The sequence below is a fragment of the Oncorhynchus clarkii genome, chromosome 19 (assembly GCF_045791955.1).
Source record: "Oncorhynchus clarkii lewisi isolate Uvic-CL-2024 chromosome 19, UVic_Ocla_1.0, whole genome shotgun sequence".
Lineage (NCBI taxonomy): Eukaryota > Metazoa > Chordata > Actinopteri > Salmoniformes > Salmonidae > Oncorhynchus > Oncorhynchus clarkii.
In genome coordinates, this window is record NC_092165.1 from 17,304,580 (window position 1) to 17,324,702 (window position 20,123).

Consider the following 20,123-nt stretch of genomic DNA (forward strand, 5'->3'; position numbering starts at 1 on the left):
TGGCATGCTCAGAGAAATACAGCACAATTAAGAAACGTGCATTTTATGCACCAACAATGCTTGGGTCGCCTTACACCTGCGAGCCCTCATTTTCCTCCATGAACGCAATATAGACCATCTCACCCCGACATCCACTAGATCGTGTCCGAGGGGAGATGCAACTTTTCCCATTAAGTAACTTAGAGGCCTATATGACTGTAAATAGTAACATTATTGTGAGTGCTTATCTGGAGATATTTAGATCACAAGCTGACAGTATTTTACGTTTGATCTGTCCTTAAAGGAGCAGGCTATCCCGATACAGACATCAACTTTTTTATCTTTAAATGATTGTTTTATGTAGGATGCTACATTTTTGGTCAGTTGAAATTGTAAATAGGCCTAATTTTAAAAATGTAAAAAACTTCTATTAGGCCATATATTTGGTTCTTGTGAAAGACCCTGTTGAGCCTCATCGCCTACCTCAGCCACTTAAGTTATTTTATATGGGCCTAGGTTCGGAAGAAATAGACTCCAATTATGCCCTCGTCGTTTGTAAAATTAAAATTAAGATTATTGTTGAATTACTTGACGGGTGTAGTTTTTCTCCATCTGGTGCTGTGCAACACTTGCATAACAAGTTCGCTATATTTTCAGCACCTGGCGCTGTTCACCTATTGATTGCGCTGCGGTTGCAGCTTTACGTTTCAGCACCTCAAAACGGTCCGCTACCTGCTTTATTAGCTGACTGTCTTCTGCATTCTCTCACCCCGTGAATGAAGTTAAAATGTAACTATAGCATTATTTAGGTAGCGTAACTTCCTTCTTTAATGTAAAAAAAAAATCATAATTAATTTGGGGGGGGGGGGGGGGTCCTAATAATATTGCTGGCAGGCAAGATTTGGCCCGCAGACCACCAGTTGGGGAACCCTGCTTTAGACTATGCAATACCCTCACAAGCAATATTTGTGTTTGATGTCAGTCCATGAAGATAAAAGTCAAAGACAAACACACAACATCCCTGTCTGTTTCCCACTAGATCCAAGCTCAGAGCCAAAATGTAGGGTAAGATTGAGTCGGGGTTGCCATGGTTTCGAGCCACCACAGCACCATTTCTAAATTGGTCACGCCCAACCGTGTACAGTGCACACATCCGCTGCAAAGCACGTTGGGAATCCCCTCGACTCGAACAGAGCCGTGTCTTACCCAATCACAGCAAAGCTCTGAGAAACTGACACAAACCATCTAGTTTCTCAGAGGAATGAAAAAAGAACAAAGGGGGAAGAAAAGAGAGTTATATTGAGTGATAGCAGAGGATAAAGGAGAGGAAACGGAGTGACAGATCGTGAGAAGGACGCTGGTGCCAGAGGATGACAAACGACAGTTGTCACAGGGAGTAAGACAAAATGAAAGCAACAGGAAGTGAATGATGTCAGGGCGGTGGAAGGGAAGAGGTGGAAGAAAAGACAACATTTAAACAAAGTGGCCATTTTATGTCTTGATAGAACATGAAACCCCACAAAGGACATTATTAAATAGAATGGTTTGGGGTATTAACAAAATTAACAACTGTTACAGTAATTTACTCAATTACAGTGCATTCGGGAAGTATTCGGACCCCAACCTTTTCCACATTGTTACGTTACAGCCTTATTCTAAAATGGATCGATTCCCCCTTCAATCTACACACAATACCCCATAATGACAAAGCAAAAACAGGTTTTTCCAAATGTAAAAAATAAATAAATGGAAATATCATATTTACATAAGTATTCAGAGCCTTTACTCAGTGCTTTGTTGAAGCACCTTTGGCAGAGATTACAGCCTTGAGTCTTCTTGGGTATGACGCTACAAGCCTGTCACATCTGTATTTGGGGAGTTTATCCTATTATTCTGTGCAGATCCTCTCAAGCTCTGTCAGGTTGGATGGGGAGTGTCGCTGATTCCGGATGGGCCACTCAAGGACATCCCCAAAAGGATGATGCTGCCACCACCGTAGGGATGGTGCCAGATTTCCTTCAGACGTGACATTTGGCATCAAGGCCAAAGAGTTCAATCTTGGTTTCATCAGACCAGATAATCTGATTTCCCATGGTCTGATAGTCCTTTAGGTGCCTGTTGGCAAACTCCGGCTTCCGTCTGGCTACTACACCATAAAGGCCTGATTGGTTCTCCCATTAGCACTGAGGAACTCTGGAGCTCTGTCAAGAGTGACCATTGGGTTCTTGGTTAAATCCCTAACCAAGGCCATTCTCCCCCAATTGCTCAGTTTGGTCGGGTGGCCAGCTCTAGGTGGTTCCTAACTTTTTTCATTTAAGAATGATGGAGGCCACTGTTCTTGGGGACCTTCAATGCTGCAGAAATGTTTTTGTACCCTTCCCCAGATCTGTGCCTCGACACAATCCTGTCTCTGAGCTCTACGAACAGGTGTTTGCCTTTCCAAATCATATCCAATCAATTGAATTTACCACATATTTTTTATACATTTGCAAAAAAACAAAAACATTCTAAAAACCTGTTTTCGCTTCGTCATTATGGGGTATTGTGTGTAGATTGATGAGAAAAAATATATATTTAATCAATTTTAGAATAAGACTGTAACGTAACAAAAATGTGGAAAGAGTCAAGTGGTATGAATCCTTCCCAAATGCACTGCATGTCTTATTTGCGCATCGTCAAAAGTTGCACTGATTGACTGTGTTAGCACGGCCTTCACTTACCCCCTTCAACATCCGTGTGACTCAATGATCGTCTGTACAGGCCTGCGTATGTGTGTTAGGCATACGGGTTGTGTTTTGTTGGTGTGTGTGTGTGTGTGTGTGACAGTGGTGTGTATTAGGTGTGTGTGTTAGTACCTGTAGCCAGATTCGGGACACTCTGGACCCGCTTCATGTGGGAGCGGGTGACTAGCAAGGCGGTGCTTTTGCGAGTGTGTCCTCCGCTATCTGAGAAAGCACAGCCAGCAGCCACAGCAGCAGAAAGCAGCGCACACACACACGCACAAGCCAAAGGCCCCCCAGGAAAGAGAAGGCAAAGCACATGCATTACAACGGCTCCATTCTCATAAACAATGGGGGACGGGAGGAGGATGACGGCTCATGTCGAGATGGATGGAGGGAATAGTCTGTACTTACATACGTCATAGTATCCTATGCCATTATACACAGTGTTGTTGTTTGGCTTGTCAGCAGGAAGTTGCCCACTGTGATGTCATATCGCTGACTGATTGTCTATGTGTCTACTCTCTTGTGTGTCAATACTGAATAGAACTAAAACTATAAAAAGGAGAGATTCTATAACAATCATCACCAAAAACCTCTCTTAACCGATTGTGTGTTTGTTTACATTCTGGTCGATTCAGGCATGCAGTAAAACACACAGTAATTAAAAGTCCCCCTTCCTACTTCATATGAACTATGACCTCAGCGCAGATTAACGTTCATGCTTGCTTGGTCATCGACGTGGGAGTAATGAAATGCTGGTTACTTCTCCAAGAGGGCACAGAAACACTCTGCATGCAAAACGTTTCAGCGCACCCTGCCATTTCGAAGGCAACGTTCTGTTGGCAAACACTGTGGGATGTTCAGTGACTCAATAACTCGTGATGTAAACATTAACCAAAGCTGGAGCAAAGCTCTGATTGCAATGTCATGGAAACTAAACGAGGGCATATGCCTGGCGGACTTGATAAGAGCATTCTAGATTGTGCGGAGGCTATTGGCACCTCGATAGGTCTTGTGCTGTGAACAATTGCCATAGCAGGAACAAATCCAGACTTTCCTTGGCAGAGTAACAGACGGCGTAGGAGTGTAATAACACTAAGTGAAGGATTTGTCATCATAGCTACTGTAATGAAACACTCTATACATTTTGGGATGCGGGCCAAGTTTAAGATGGAGCTTTAGAGGCCGATTTATGAATTAAAGGCCGATTTATGAATGAGAGGAATTACGTGGGTGTATAAGTAGATCATAAAGCAATGGAATATGTGTAATGCCTCTATGCATCTACATTATAGAGCAGGGGTGGCCGTCACTCCTCCTGGAGAGCTATTGGATTAGGGGGGGGGACATTTTGCTTCAACCCTGTTGTAACACAAGGTCCTATAAGCAGCTGATTGGGAGGGTTGGGTTTGTTAGAGCAGGGTCGGAGTGAAACCCTGCAGGAGAGTAGCTCTCCAGGAGGAAGGCTGGCTACCCTTGCTCTATACGTTTCATTGATCAAGGCTGGAATCGGCCGTCCTTCATTCAAAGCTTTTCTGAATGCTAGGCTAATGCTAACAAGATGCCGATACTCTAACAGCTCTAAAGGTCTTCAAACAGATCATTTGTTATAAAAACAAATATAAAAATAAGAGATCTGTTGCGAACTTGCCTCAATCTGAATCTTGAAATGAAATGAGAGTTGTTTGGAAAAAAAATAAAAGAAACCGATGACATAGCTAAGCAACTCCGGCAGCAAGCAGTACTCAACAGCTGGCAAATGTCAACGGATATGCGCAATGCCTTGAGGTCAACATCCTAATGTGTGTGTGCGCTTGTGTTGCGTGGGGTTTAAAAACAGGCCCATCACATACCTGTATTCATGTTGAAGAGTTCTCCTAACAGTTCTACCGTCGCTGGGTACACTTTCCTGGAATAAAGGAATCAGAGATAGCGGTTGGATTATTGCCCACTGTACAGCCCTCAGATGAAACAGAAATCCTACTTCTCGTTCACATTACCTGGTGCAATTCAGCTCGTCACGCCATGTGAAATGGACATTGTGGATAATACATGTACTGTACCTCAAAAAGTTCTCCATCAGAAATAACTTGAGCGTCTGATTCGAAAACTAAAAGTCTCTTAAAGGGGGACATTTTGACTACAGAAAGTAGTGCGGTTGTAAAAACAGACCTCATTTCCTCAAATAGTTCCAACATGCATTCCTCCCATTGGTGTTAAGGGCAGCAGAATTAACATTGCCCCAGTTTTGTGCCAGGCTCAACACGACTCGTAGCCTAAAATGAACATTCATTCCTGTTTGTTTGTCGTTTTCTTGACTTCTGAAATCAGGTGGATTACTGCTTGGTTGGACACCAGTCCTAGCAGTCATACAGTAGCTAGGGTAGCTGCATCTCTGCAGAGTAGCTCCTAGAATTGAGTATCACAAGCATGTAGTCGTGGAATGTGAAACATTTTAAAAATGTTCCTTCCTTTTAATCTATATTGTATGAGGAAACCCCCTTGAGTTGTGCAGCTATTTCCCAGGGGGACAGAACACAATAACTTATTTTTTTTTTAAAACATCTAATTTATTGGAGTATATCCATTAATTTTTGCAACTATGTGGATGATAATATAAATTCAACTTGAAGCACTGAAAATATATTATACATGGATAACTGAATTTATAAAATCAACAAATCTATAAATATTGCATAATATTATAGGCTACACATAGTATGGTCTTTTGTGTGATGGCCTAAGAAAACCGACTTCCTGCTTCACTGAGCACAAGTTAGATCTACAGATACATAACTCGTTAGGACAGAGCGCCAAACAGAGGGGCGGGCAGAAACAAATGGGTTCACTTGTGGAGCGATGAGCTCGCGGCTGACGGGCGAATCAAAATCAATTAGTATACCTCAGATCTGGCACGTCTTAATGCATCTCCCCTGCCTCGCTGTCGACCAGAAACAAAGCTAACCTTACTTTTAAAATGAGGCCATTTTCCAACTTACAACAATCTTCCCCCGAAAATCCCTGGCAGAACTTAGCCTTAGTTTAGTAAGATGAGGCAAAATATCACCTTTGTTTTGAGATATTCCCTTTGAGTGTCTGCTATGTTTTTTTTTTTTATGTCACTCAATGTCCGCGCTGTCACACTGGCATAACGTCATGATAAGGGACTGATAAATGCTACAGGCCAACAATACAGCTACTTAACTGTACCGTATGTACCCGTACCAAACATACACCAAATGTAATTCCTTAATGCTGTACATGATGGGTGATGAATCAGCTCTAAAAATACTCTGGTCCATGATTGATATGGAAAAAGGCTGTGTTGGAAAGTCCAGGCATTGGTACAGTGCCTTGCGAAAGTATTCGGCCCCCTTGAACTTTGCGACCTTTTGCCACATTTCAGGCTTCAAACATAAAGATATAAAACTGTATTTTTTTGTGAAGAATCAACAACAAGTGGGACACAATCATGAAGTGGAACGACATTTATTGGATATTTCAAACTTTTTTAACAAATCAAAAACTGAAAAATTGGGCGTGCAAAATTATTCAGCCACCTTAAGTTAATACTTTGTAGCACCACCTTTTGCTGTGATTACAGCTGTAAGTCGCTTGGGGTATGTCTCTATCAGTTTTGCACATCGAGAGACTGACATTTTTTTCCATTCCTCCTTGCAAAACAGCTCGAGCTCAGTGAGGTTGGATGGAGAGCATTTGTGAACAGCAGTTTTCAGTTCTTTCCACAGATTCTCGATTGGATTCAGGTCTGGACTTTGACTTGGCCATTATAACACCTGGATATGTTTATTTTTGAACCATTCCATTGTAGATTTTGCTTTATGTTTTGGATCATTGTCTTGTTGGAAGACAAATCTCCGTCCCAGTCTCAGGTCTTTTGTAGACTCCATCAGGTTTTCTTCCAGAATGGTCCTGTATTTGGCTCCATCCATCTTCCCATCAATTTTAACCATCTTCCCTGTCCCTGCTGAAGAAAAGCAGGCCCAAACCATGATGCTGCCACCACCATGTTTGACAGTGGGGATGGTGTGTTCAGCTGTGTTGCTTTTACGCCAAACATAACGTTTTGCATTGTTGCCAAAAAGTTCAATTTTGGTTTCATCTGACCAGAGCACCTTCTTCCACATGTTTGGTGTGTCTCCCAGGTAGCTTGTGGCAAACTTTAAACAACACTTTTTATGGATATCTTTAAGAAATGGCTTTCTTCTTGCCACTCTTCCATAAAGGCCAGATTTGTGCAATATACGACTGATTGTTGTCCTATGGACAGAGTCTCCCACCTCAGCTGTAGATCTCTGCAGTTCATCCAGAGTGATCATGGGCCTCTTGGCTGCATCTCTGATCAGTCTTCTCCTTGTATGAGCTGAACGTTTAGAGGGACGGCCAGGTCTTGGTAGATTTGCAGTGGTCTGATACTCCTTCCATTTCAATATTATCGCTTGCACAGTGCTCCTTGGGATGTTTAAAGCTTGGGAAATCTTTTTGTTTCCAAATCCGGCTTTAAACTTCTTCACAACAGTATCTCGGACCTGCCTGGTGTGTTCCTTGTTCTTCATGATGCTCTCTGCGCTTTTAACAGACCTCTGAGACTATCACAGTGCAGGTGCATTTATACGGAGACTTGATTACACACAGGTGGATTGTATTTATCATCATTAGTAATTTAGGTCAACATTGGATCATTCAGAGATCCTCACTGAACTTCTGGAGAGAGTTTGCTGCACTGAAAGTAAAGGGGCTGAATAATTGTGCACGGCCAATTTTTCCGTTTTTGATTTGTTAAAAAAGTTAGAAATATCCAATAAATGTCGTTCCACTTCATGATTGTGTCCCACTTGTTGTTGATTCTTCACAAAAAAATACAGTTTTATATCTTTATGTTTGAAGCCTGAAATGTGGCAAAATGTCGCAAAGTTCAAGGGGACCGAATACTTTCGCAAGGCACTGTATGTTTGTGTACACGTTGTTTCGTACTTCAGAAAGTATTCACACACCTTTACACTAATCCATAATGTCAAAGTGGAAACCTGTTTGTCGAACATTTTAGAAATGTATTAAAAAAAAAATGAAAAGCTGAAATGTCTTCAGGGAATAAGTATTCAACCCCTTTGTTAGGGCAAGCCTAAATAAGCTCAGGAGTAAAAATGTGCTTAAATTGCATAAGAAGTTGCATGGACTCATTCAGTGTTGAATAATAGTGGTCAACATGATTTTTGATTGACTACCTCATCTCTGTAACCCACATAAAAGGATCTATAAAAAAGGTGCCTCAAATCGAGTAGTGAATTTCAAAACACAGATTCATCCAAAGACCAGCAAGATTTTTCAATGCCTTGCAAAGAAGGGCACCGATTGGTAGATGTGAATATTCTATATTTTTTTAATAAGACGCTGAATATCCCTTTGAGCATGGTGAAGTTAATCATTACTGTAGGCTTTGGATGGTGTATCAATGCACCCAGTCACTACATATGCAGGCATTCTTCCTAACTGAGTTGCTGGAGAGGAAACGACATTGAATGCTCCGGTGCTTGAAATTCACTAGTTAAAATGTTTATTGAAAATCTGCTTGAAAGTCTAAAGTTAAAGACTTGTAAATGGTTGTCTAGCAATGATCAACAAATTAACTTGACAGAGCTTGAAGAATTTTCAAAATAACAAAAAATGGGCTAATATTGTACAATCCAGGCATGCAAAGCTCTTTCCCAGAAAGACTCACAGCTGCAATCGCTGCCAAAGGTTCTTCTACAAAGTATTGACTCAGGGGTGTGAATACTTATGCAAATTAGATTTCTGTAATACATTTTTTTTTAAATATTATATATATATATATATACGGGCCTATAATGATAGGCCTGTTTACCAATTGATTCTGGAAGAATATAATTTGTAAATGCTTTATGACAAACGCATAATTCAAGCGACTTAACTATTCACCCAGACCCTCTATTAGTTTAAATGAGAACGTGTTAGTGCTGGCTTAGAACAAAAATTTGAGACGTCGAGGGTACCCCTAAACTGAAAAGTTGAAAAGTACTACTAGAAAACACCATCACACCATTATTTCTAGCCAACCATTTACAATAAAACATGGTCACACAGAAGCTAATCAAAAAGGCAACGCACAGTAATACATTAAGTTACAAGCCTTGTAAACGTTTTGTTTACAAATGCACAAGTTAGCAGTTGTGACACAGATGATTAGGTTAGCCACAGAGAGATGTTACTAGGCAGAGGGCACAGAATTGTGTTAAACAAATCAAAATATATTTTATATTTGAGATTCTTCAAATAGCTACCCTTTTCCTAGACAGCTTTGCACACTCTAAAGGACACCATTGCTCATGTTTTGGCCCAAGCAAGTCTCTTCTTATTAAGTGTCCTTCTATAGTAGTTTCTTTGCAGCAATTCGACCATGAAGGTCTGATTCACGCAGTCTCCTCTGAACAGTTGATGTTGAGATGTCTGTTACTTGAACTCTGGGAAGATATTATTTGGGCTGCAATTTCTGGTTGGTAACTGTAATGAACGTATCCTCTGAAGCAGAGTTAACTCTGGGTATTCCATTCCTGTGGCGGTCCTCGTGAGAGCCAATTTCATCATAGGGCTTGATGGTTTTTGCGACTGCATTTGAAGAAACTTTCAAAGTTCTTGAAATTTTCCGGATTGACTGACCATCATGTCTTAAAGTAATGGTCTGTCGTTTCTCTTTGCTTATTTGAGCTGTTCTTGACATAATTTGGACTTGGTCTTTTACCAAATAGGGCTATATTCTGTATACCTACCTTGTCACAACACAACAGATTAGCTTAAACGCAATAAGGAAAGAAATTCCACAAATTAACTTAACATGCATTCCAGGTGACTACCTCATGAAGCTGGTTGAGAGAATACCAAGTGTGCAAAGCTGTCATCAAGGCAAAGGGTGGCTATTTGAATGAATATATTTTCATTTGTTTAACACTTTTTTGGTTACTACACAATTCCATATGTGTTATTTCATAGTTGATGTCTTCACTATTATTCTACAATGTAGAAAATAGTACAAATAAAGAAAAACCCTGGAATGAGTAGGTGTCCAAACTTTTGACAAGTACAGTTGAAGTCGGAAGTTTACATACACCTTAGCCAAATACATTTAAACTCAGTTTTTCACAATTCCTTACATTTAATCATAGTAAAAATTCCCTGTCTTAGGTCAGTTAGGATCACCACTTTATTTGAAGAATGTGAAAATGTCAGAATAATAGTAGAGAATGATTTATTCCAGCTTTTATTTCTTTCATCACATTCCTAGTGGGTCAGAAGTTTACATACACTCAATTAGCATTTGGTAGCATTGCCTTTAAATCGTTTAACTTGGGTCAAACGTTACGGGTAGTCTTCCACAAGCTTCCCTCAACAGACACACACACAGAGCCTTATGTTCAGGGGGGATATCTCAACAGTGGATTCCTCCCTCTACAACCTACAGCAAGGCCGCAAAACATTTTGGTTGGGTGAATTCTGGCCCATTCTTCCTGACAAAGCTGGTGTACCGGAGTCTGGTTCGTAGGCCTCCTTGCTCACACACGCTTTTTACGTTATGCCCACACATTTTCTATAGGATTGAGGTCAGGGCTTTGTGATGGCCACTCCAATACCTTGACTTTGTTGTCCTTAAGCCATTTTGCACAACTTTGGAAGTGTGCTTGGGGTCATTGTCCATTTGGAAAATCGACCAAGCTTTAACATCTGATGTCTTGAGATGTTGCTTCAATATATCCACATAGATGGCATCATGAGGATGTAAAATTATTTTGTGAAGTGCATCAGTCCCTCCTGCAGCAAAGCACCCCCACAACATGATGCTGCCACCCCCGTGCTTCACAGTTGGGAATGTGTTCTTTGGCTTGCAAGCCTCCCTCTTTTTCCACCATGACGATGGTCATTATGGCCAAACATTTCTATTTTTGTTTCATCTGACCAGAGGACATTTCTCCAAAAAGTATGATCTTTGTCCCCATGTACAGTTGCAAACCGTAGTCTGGCTATTTATAGCGGATTTGGAGCAGTGGCTTCTTCCTTGCCGAGCGGCCTTTCAGGTTGTGTCGATATAGGACTCGTTTTACTGTGGATATAGATACAGTTGTACCGGTTTCCTCCAGCATCTTCACAAGGTCCTTTGCTGTTGTTCTGGGATTGATTTGCACTTTTTTCACCAAAGTACGTTCATATCTAGGAGACAGAATGCGTCTCCTTCCTGAGCAGTATGACGGCTGCGTGGTCCCATGGTGTTTATACTTGCGTACTATTGTTTGTACAGATGAACGTTGTACCTTCAGGCATTTGGAAATTGCTCCCAAGGATGATCCAGACTTGTGGAGGTCTACATTATTTTTCTGAGGTCTTGGCTGATTTGTTTTGTTTTTCCCATGATGTCAAGCAAAGTGAGTTTGAAGGTAGGCCTTGAAATACATCCACAGGTACACCTCCAATTGACTCAGATTATGTCAATTAGCATATCAGAAGCTTCTAAAGCCATGACATCATTTTCTGGTATTTTCCAAGCTGTTTAAAGGCAGTCAACTTAGTGTATGTAAATTTCTGACCCATTGGAATTGTGATACAGTGAATTATAAGTGAAATAATCTGTCTGTAAACAATGGTTGGAAAAATTACTTGTGTCATACAAAGTAGATGACCTAACAGACTTGCCAAAACTATAGTTTGTTAACTTCAACTCTATGTACAGTATGTCAGAAGTTTACATAAGTTTTAATGACTCCAACCTAAGTGTATGTAAACTTCCGACTTCAACTGTATGTATGTATGTACACAGTATATGCCTTAATTTCTAAAATATATTGACTCTTAGCTTTCATTTGACATATTGGTGCTCATGGGTCCTTTTAGATGGAAATGCCCATTACTAGTGGTGCAACGGATCACAAAACTCACGGTTTGGATCACGGTTTTGAGTCACAGATCGGATCATTTTTCGGATCATTATAAAAACAAAAAAAAGGGAGACAAATAACTGCTTTCCTTTTATTACTTAAAGAAAACAAAGCAAGGAACTTTTCAATGTTTAAATAAAATCTTAAAATTCAATACTCAATTGTTAAATTACAGTGCAATATGAGGCATGTAACCTTCCTTTGAACAATTGTGAATGCAAAAATTGCCTGTGTCCACATCATCAAAAAAAAAGTTAAAAAAGGCCAAGCAAAGCAGAACTGAGCTTATAACTTCAAATTATATATATATTTTTTTTAATGTCTACATTCTCTGGGAAGGTGGTCGACCTCTTTGCAGTCATTATGTCCCCTGCCGTGGAAAACACCCTCTCGCTGGGAACTGAAGTGCCAGGCACAGCCAGGTAGCATCTAGCCATCATGGCAATGTGAGTGTATTTACACTCATTGCTTTTCCACCATGCCAGTGGATCACCATCCACTGGAACGCCGCTTGCTGCCTTGTAGGATGCCGCCACCTCTTTGATGGTGTTGGCAAACGTCTTGCCCGTGTCCTTGCTCACAAAGGTCTCCCCGAAAAGCTCCTTCATGGCCAAATTATTTTGTGGGGGACATGCCTCCGAGTCTGCTCCTGTCGGCTCTGTGGCTCGACCCTGCAGAAAGAAATGACTTGATCTAACTATTTATGTTCATAGAACTAGAATTGTGGCAATAACATTTAATAAAAAGCCATTATTATTACAAATAATTCTAATAGCAATAGCATAGACTAAGATTAGACTGCAGTATATTATTGAAGTAATTCACTCTTACTTTTTTTTTACCTCTTCAGTGGCCACAATCTCAGTGGTGAGATCACCATGTCCTCCAGTATAGGGCAGGGTCTAGGTGAGACAGGGACTTGAACCTTGGATCCAGTGCAGTAGATCTACGAAGGTAGTCCTGTACGTTAGGGGGTTATCTGGGGTTCAGGTCCTCTCTAAATGGCAGCCTTGACATCTCTAGTGATGGTGCTGTCTTCCTCACGTGGGGCCATGGATTGTAGAATCCTTGTTTTCAGAGGTAGGATCACGGACACAGACGGTGCAGTTTCAGTGCTCAACAGGCTTGTAACCGTTTTGAGGGGTTTGACCACCTGGAGGACCTCCTCTGCCACTTTGGCGTCATCATCAGACAAGGTGACAATGTCTTTATATTTTTTCAGGGTCTTGTCTATCAGTGCAGAGTATACAGCTGCCTGCTGCTCAAGATGGCGCTCCAACATGTCATAAGTGAAGTTCCATGTTGTTGGGACATCGTGTATGAGATTGTGGGTTGGTAGCTGTAACATTTCTTGCTTGGTCATAAGCACATGAGCGGCTGTTGTGCTTCGGTGGACAAAGGAAACCACCTTCCTGATCCTCCCAAGGAGGCTGTCCATCTGGTTCACTGAGATTCCCCTTTGGGATGCTAAATTGATCACATGTGCAAAGCAAGCTATCTGTGGCCCCAGTCTAGCTTCTATCACTGCATTTACTTAGTTCTTGGCATTATCTGTGGTGATTGTGATATCGGGCCTCTAGCTTCTACTCTGCTACTGCTCCTAGCAGTACCTGCACCAGATTTGTGCCTGTGTGACTCCGAGGGGGGGAGTGTCTGTAGCACCAGACTTCGCATCTCCCACTCCTCTGTGGTGTAGTGAGTAGTCACAGTCATGTAGAGGATGCCTGGGATAGATCGGCGACAATTTATGATATTTTCCTGTTCATAAAGTTCTGGCACAATCTCCATAATGAAGTGGGTACGCGAGGGGATTTCGTAGCGTGACTCAAGCACTTTCAACCATATTTTGAAACCCTTTAGTTTTCCACAACAGAGTATGGCCTCATGTCTGCAGCGATAAACATCCCAGTAGATTTGGTGATGGCTTCAGCCTGGTCTGATTCTGCAGCAAAGGGCTTAAATGCCGCGGTGAGAAGTTGTTGTCTCTTGGCTGAGTTGGCTCCCATCACTGACACACCAGGGTGATGATGCTTTAAAAAAATGTGTGGCCACGCTCAATGTATATCCGTGATCACACGGCTTTCTTGTGGCACAATGACTACACACCGTAATGGTGTTGTCCACCACCCTTCCTCCATCATCATATTTGACAGGGAAGCCAAAATGCTCCCATGCATGAGACTTCAATGAAGCAGGAGGCTTTTTCCAGTTCTTCAGCTCCTCTGCCGGCCATGGCAGTCACTGCTTTTTTTCTTCTTAAGCTTTTTTCAACGCGAGCATCCAGGATTGATTCTTTGGGATTCAACTGCTTTAAAAATACTAATAATAATAAAATCAACCTTCAGAGTAAAACACAGCATCGGTCTTGTCTTTACCTTTTCACTGCAACTCTGAGTCGAGATTTAGGGAATTAATCCCTTTAAAAAGTATCAGCGGCAGTAAAACTATTTCACACTATGATGGTTAAACTATGCAATTGATCTGCGGTTCACATGCGTGCCGAACCGTGTCGGGGTGATCCGCACGGATCAACTACGGTCCGTTACACCACTACCCACAATCCTTTCCTGGCAGCCAGTACATGGAAAACCACTTAGTCTCCTATGCAGCATTGAAAATAGGCAAAGGTGGATAAATATACAGCAGGTGAAAATGGAACTGGGAGGTTGAGAACAGCAGGAAGCTGAGGACTATGTTGCATTCAGGTTACGGCAGGAGGCAGGAGCCAGGAGGACATGGGTTGCATCTCAATACACCAAAGATGGCCTCCATATCTGCACTGGCATTAAATAACTGGACAGGTGAAAGCAACTTACTATAGCAGGCATCCTCCACATTGCCTTCACTTTCCTGTGTTTTCAGAACATCGCCGAGGGTGAGGAGAAGTCACTTTAGAAAAAGGTTATGTCCACACACACACCGCTTGTTTGCTGCTCCCACAAGTGGCGTTTAACTAAAAGCTACCGAAACAGCGTCTCCTCTGACATGGTTGTCGTCAGGTAACCAAACCCCCATGACACACGGGATGAAGCCATGTGTAGACATGTCTACAGCTTAGTGGACACGCCACGCCAGGTCTGCCATCGAGACACGTTTCTCACATGGACGGGACTGGAAACAGAACGATCTTAAGCATTCATCCCCAAATGCACCATCATGGATGGATTCAAACACAAAAGGGTAGACTCAATCATTTAATGGCAAAAAAAAAACAGAACCTACCGATTGTGGGTCCTTTTAGAAGGCTAACAAATAACCAAGCTGACAGACAGCCGATAAAGCCCATCGAACAACCGGGGCCACCTCTAATTGGACGGCAAACTGGAATATTCATCTCTCCGTTTTAAAGAATGTGCAAGAGAAGCACTTAGGACTCTATTGACTTTTAAAAACACAAGCCGTACGTCTTGCCAACACAGCCAGTGTTGGTGGTGCTAGTCAAGGGGCCAACACTCTGATGGGTTTCTATAGAACGCCAACGATAGATGCTAAATTCTGCTATACAATGGCTAGTTGTCTGTCCATTTACAAATTTCACAGCTACACACATTGGGGTAAATCCCGGGGCTGGCGTCATGGCTTGTCGCCATCCAAACCAGGGGCCAGGGGCAGAAAGGATCATGTTTCCGGGGGACAGACCAGCGGCGACATAGCAGCTGTGGCCACCACGGCCCACGGGGGAAGTGTTATGGTGGGACACTGGATCCTCTCTTTCAAATGAGTGCTATTCAAACTTGTTCAGCAAAAACTAGAAACTTTAGAAACTTGGGTCCTATATTATTTCACAAAGCCTATATTATTTCACAAAGCAAGTTGACTGAGAGAACAATTACAATTCACAACTTGTGTCCAATTGGAATCTGGGAATACGCAGGTTACACCTAAAATTTCTTTCCACACCGGGCCCCATCTCCAACTGCAATTCCACCGAGTCCCCCTGACCAGAGAATCAGCATGGAGCCATTCGAATGTCTGAAGCTTTAATGCCTATAAAGCAAGTCACAGTCCTCGTATCAGACGGTCATGGGGACGGTTGTGACAGCGGCTGTAAATATTGAAGCCTGGCACGTCCTGCTGTGATTAAAATCGGCAAGTGCAGCGGCGCTATGTTTTCGAGGCATTAGATGCCAGCACCTGATGAATCTCCAGACAAGCCAGTTGCCGCATATCAACGGAATAATCGTTTATAGAACAGGAAACGAGGAAGGCGGATGGGAGGATAAAAAGAGGTCGGGAAAAGGGAGGTCGGATAAGAGAGAATACAATTGGAGAGTGAATGGCCGGTCACTGCTTGATGCTCTCACCAGAGCTCCTTATTGCATGTATGAATACATACAATGTCTGAACTATTACATTCATATCATGAGACTACCATGGTTGAATTGTGCCATTCTATGCCACTGCAATGGCCACTTAACTTTGCATATAGGCCTACTACAGCTCTGATTGGTTATGGCGCACTGGTCTGTGTAGAGTACGGGCCTGAGTGGTGCCTGTCAATGCAATACAATCCTACTCCGATGCAGTCTGCCTACAACAAAATCTCTTGCATAGTTAGTTTTGCATACTAATAAGTATTGCATGCCTCCCGAGTGGCGCAGTGGTCTGCGTCACTGCAGACCCAGGTTGGATCCTGGGCTGCGTTGCGGCCGGGCCGCGACCAGGAGATCCATGAAGCGGTGCACAATTGGCCCAGCGTCATTTGGGTTAAAGGAGGGTTTGGCCGGTCTGGACGTCCTTACCCCATCGTGTTCTAGCGACTTCTGTGGCGGGCCGGGCACATGCACGCTGACATGGTCGCCAGTTGTTCAGTGTTTCCTTTGACACATTGGTGTGGCTGGCTTCCGGGTTAAGCGAGCAGTGTGTCAAAAAGCAGTGTTTCAGAGGACGTACAGCTCTCTACCTTGGCCTCTCCCGAGTCCTACGAGAGTTGCAGCGATGGGACAATTGGTTATCACAAAATTGGGAAGAAATTGTCTTGCCTAGTTTGTTTGGTTTCTGTATGTTGCATTGAAAGTGGCTAATATTGCGTTGATTCTATCACAATTCCCACAGTCAAGGGAAACGTTGATAGTGTTAAATAAAAATGGGGAAAACTCTAGAAAGTTGAATCATGTGATTCTCTGTGCGGGATTATATTTCTTCTGCTTCGTCAGTCCCGGGGGAGCTTAGAGGGAACATTGCTTAGAAGGCGTTTCACACTTACAAAAGTGGATGTGAAACGATCCATTAGAGATGGTAATTAGGCATTGTGAGCATGAAACCATTGTGAATCATCCTGGATTAAGAAGACCCTCCGAGCAGGTGGTTTATTTCAGTCGGATAACCATCAGACTCTTACAGATCTAGATAAAGTCCATAAGGAATCTGAGGGGGGGGGGTAATACACAAAATTATGATCTGATAAGAAATTATGCCTGTTCCATGATGTAATATGATAAATGGTATTAAAACAGTGGATTAGTCATGAGTCTAGGATGGCACATTATCAGCTGATTGACACTGCACTGTTTTCAGTTAAAGTGGGACTTACTTCAGTTTTAAAATTTGAGTGACCTTTTGTAGCCTTAAGAAAATAGATGCTCTGAATCAAGATGGGGGATTAAGTTTGTTTATGATTTACTGAAGTTTATGGCACAATGTTATATTTCTATAAAGATTCACAGCACCAGTCCTAGGGACACTAATAAAATCAGTAAACCTCCTATCAAGGGACCTGCTGTGCACAACGAGCCACTATCAAAATGTTGACAACAAAAATTAATGTCCATAATAACTTCCAATTGTGCATCGGGGCAAGCAATGGGACTGTAGTTCCTTCCCAAAGTTCAGACATAAAATGCCAGACTCCAGCTCGCATAAATATTAGTAGAATGTATTTTTTTCTCTGGTTATTTTGTTGGCTTGTTCTTCAGGGAAAACTCATAACATTCAGAAGTCTATTGATATAGCAGCACTATGCGCAACTCCCATACCCCCGTGCCCTTAGAGGACAGAGTAAAATCTCATTTAGACTAAAACGTCTGGGGTAGGCCTACGAATCATATCCAGCTGACACTTCTGGTACCACTGAGTATGTTATGAGCGTAACATCACTCTTTTTATACCACAGATGTTTAGAATGATATAAAAGGCAATTCTATCTGAGCCTGATGTAGAAGCTCAGTACAGATAAATTATGCATTTCCTTAAACTCCATGTGGAAAAAATACTTTTTCCATACTTGAATTTATTCAGTTCTCGGCTTTGCAATTTATTGAATCCTCCCCCAAGAGTCAAAATAAACTGAGCTAATGGCAGAATCTGTGGGTAATACTGAACAGAAAGCCTGGAGAGGAGGAACTCCAAATCTCAAAAAGAAGTAGTATTCCCTTCTTCCTCTCCATTTTCAAGCCCTAAAAACACATGTTGAGATTGCCTAGAGCTGTTATATTTTATTGGGTCACAGTGGTTTATCCGTAGATTGTATTTAGGTGTTGGTGGAGACCTCTGGAAAGTTGTGTATATAAATCAAAAATACTGAACAAATTTTATTTTTTAACAATTCCAACGATTTTACTGAGTTACAGCTCATGTAAGGAAATCAGTCAACTGAAAAACTCATTAGGCATAATCTATGGATTTCACATGACTGGGCAGGGGCACAGCAATGGGTGGGCCTGTGAGGGCATAGGCCCAACCCACTTGGGTGCAAGGCCCACCCACTGATGAGCAAGGCCCAGCCCAGCTCCTCAGTTTCTTCAGCTGTCCGGATGGCTGGTCTCAGACAATCCTACAGGTAAAGAAGCCAAATGTGGAGTTCCTGGGCTGGCGTGGTTACACTGTGCTTGTGAGGCCGGTTTGACGTACTACCGAATTCTCTAAAACGTCGTTGGATGTGGCTTATGGTAGAGAAATTAACATTAAATTATCTGGCAACATCTTGGTGGACATTCCTGCAGTCAGCATACCAATTGCACACTCCCTCAAAACTTGAGACATCTGTGGCATTGCATGACAAAATTGTACATTTCAGAGTGGCAATTTATTGTCCCCAGCACACGGTGTACCTGTGTAATGACCATGCTGTTTAAATCAGCGTCCTGATATGCCACACCTGTCAGGTGGATGGATTATCTTGGCGAAGGAGAAATGCTCACAAACAGGGATGTAAACAAAGAGCGTCCTCTCACCATTCTCCACTTTAGAGAGTCCTCGTCGGCGTATGCTGATAACCTGGGAGAGAGAGGTGACTATTAAAAAGTGTTCTCTGTGGCCATTTGTGGTTCTCCCTCTCCTCCTCCTCCCCCGATGACTTGACACTTTTCCAAACCGTCGGAGCTAGTGCTATAATAATGATGACCTCAACAAAACTTGTGGCCACACAATTTATTTGAGTAAGAGAGAGCGATCGCAGATGCTTTAGACGGCCCCTCTGAAACGCATTTAAGCGAGCGGAATGCAGTTTTTAAAATAGCTGACTTTAATGGAAATCAAGACAGGCCCTCTTCTCACAGCTAATATGACAGTGGGATATAATGGACTTGGCTGAAGCCCAGAGGTAAATAAAACATTTATTTTTAATTTTTAATCAGAGCAGAAAATGACACTAAGCGCCATCCGCGAGCATCACTCAGTGACAGTAAATATAAGGGAAGTACATTGGAAACAGACTGAGGGTATGTCCCAAATACCATCTATTGGCCCTGGTCAAAAGTACTGCACTAACAGCAACTAGGGCGCCATTTGGGACGCACCCTTATACGTCAAGGAAGATCTCGGGGGGAAAAGTCTACAACTTCTCCCTCTCCAAATACAGATTTTTCAAATTGAAGATCTAATCATATTAGAAGCTATGGTTATATCTCAAATGAGCTGGTTGGTGTATTTTAGTGGAAAGGCCTAAATAGTGGATGCAAAAGAGACATGCTATATGCTGTTTGACGTTCCTCACTGTCCGTGACCGAGGTAATAACATTTGCAGTTACGCTCAGTGAAATGTTCATATAAAACAGGGAGGCAGAATGTTTGCCATTGAAAAATACCAGGCGCAAATAGTGGTTTCGATCTCTGTGTTCCTTGATACACACGCGGTCACATGCACATACACACACATTCAAACATACAGCGTTTCAAAAGAGAAGTGTGTGTGTTTTCAGGTTGGTTAGTGTACATGGAAGGTTCCTGTTTGTGTGTGTGTGTCAGTTCAGGTTAGTTGGTGACCAGGGCCAGACTGTTTGAATTCGTACAGCATGCATGAGTGTCTGTGTGTACGCAGACACATGAGCGACTCGGACAGCCGGTGTTAGATAAGCTGACTATGTTCTCATCTACAAGGGGTCACCCCACAGTGCCCACTCAGACACACGCGCTAGCAAGATGTAAGCAAGTCCTAAGGAGGCGGGGGGAAGGGCTATTTAAAGACGCACGCCAAAAATGCAGCCGATAGCCTTTTTTTTTGGTTTGGTCTATTTTTAAGCAC

The 20,123-nt window shown here is 42.4% G+C and overlaps 1 protein-coding gene across 4 annotated transcripts in view; it reads right to left on the reverse strand.

Moving 5' to 3' along the window:
• The window catches only part of LOC139374880 (sorbin and SH3 domain-containing protein 2-like), an 86,414-nt gene that overhangs the window by 40,738 nt on the left and 25,553 nt on the right, over window positions 1–20,123 (reverse strand). For 3 of the 4 annotated variants that reach the window (XM_071116068.1, XM_071116067.1, XM_071116069.1), the window contains exons 3-4: window positions 4,556–4,611; window positions 2,835–2,924 (exon numbers count right to left, since the gene is read on the reverse strand). In XM_071116068.1, coding sequence (XP_070972169.1) covers window positions 2,835–2,924; window positions 4,556–4,565 — 100 coding nt within the window. In that variant the 5' untranslated portion in view covers window positions 4,566–4,611. The remainder of the gene's footprint in view (window positions 1–2,834; window positions 2,925–4,555; window positions 4,612–20,123) is intronic. The other variant, XM_071116070.1, reaches the window with a different exon arrangement.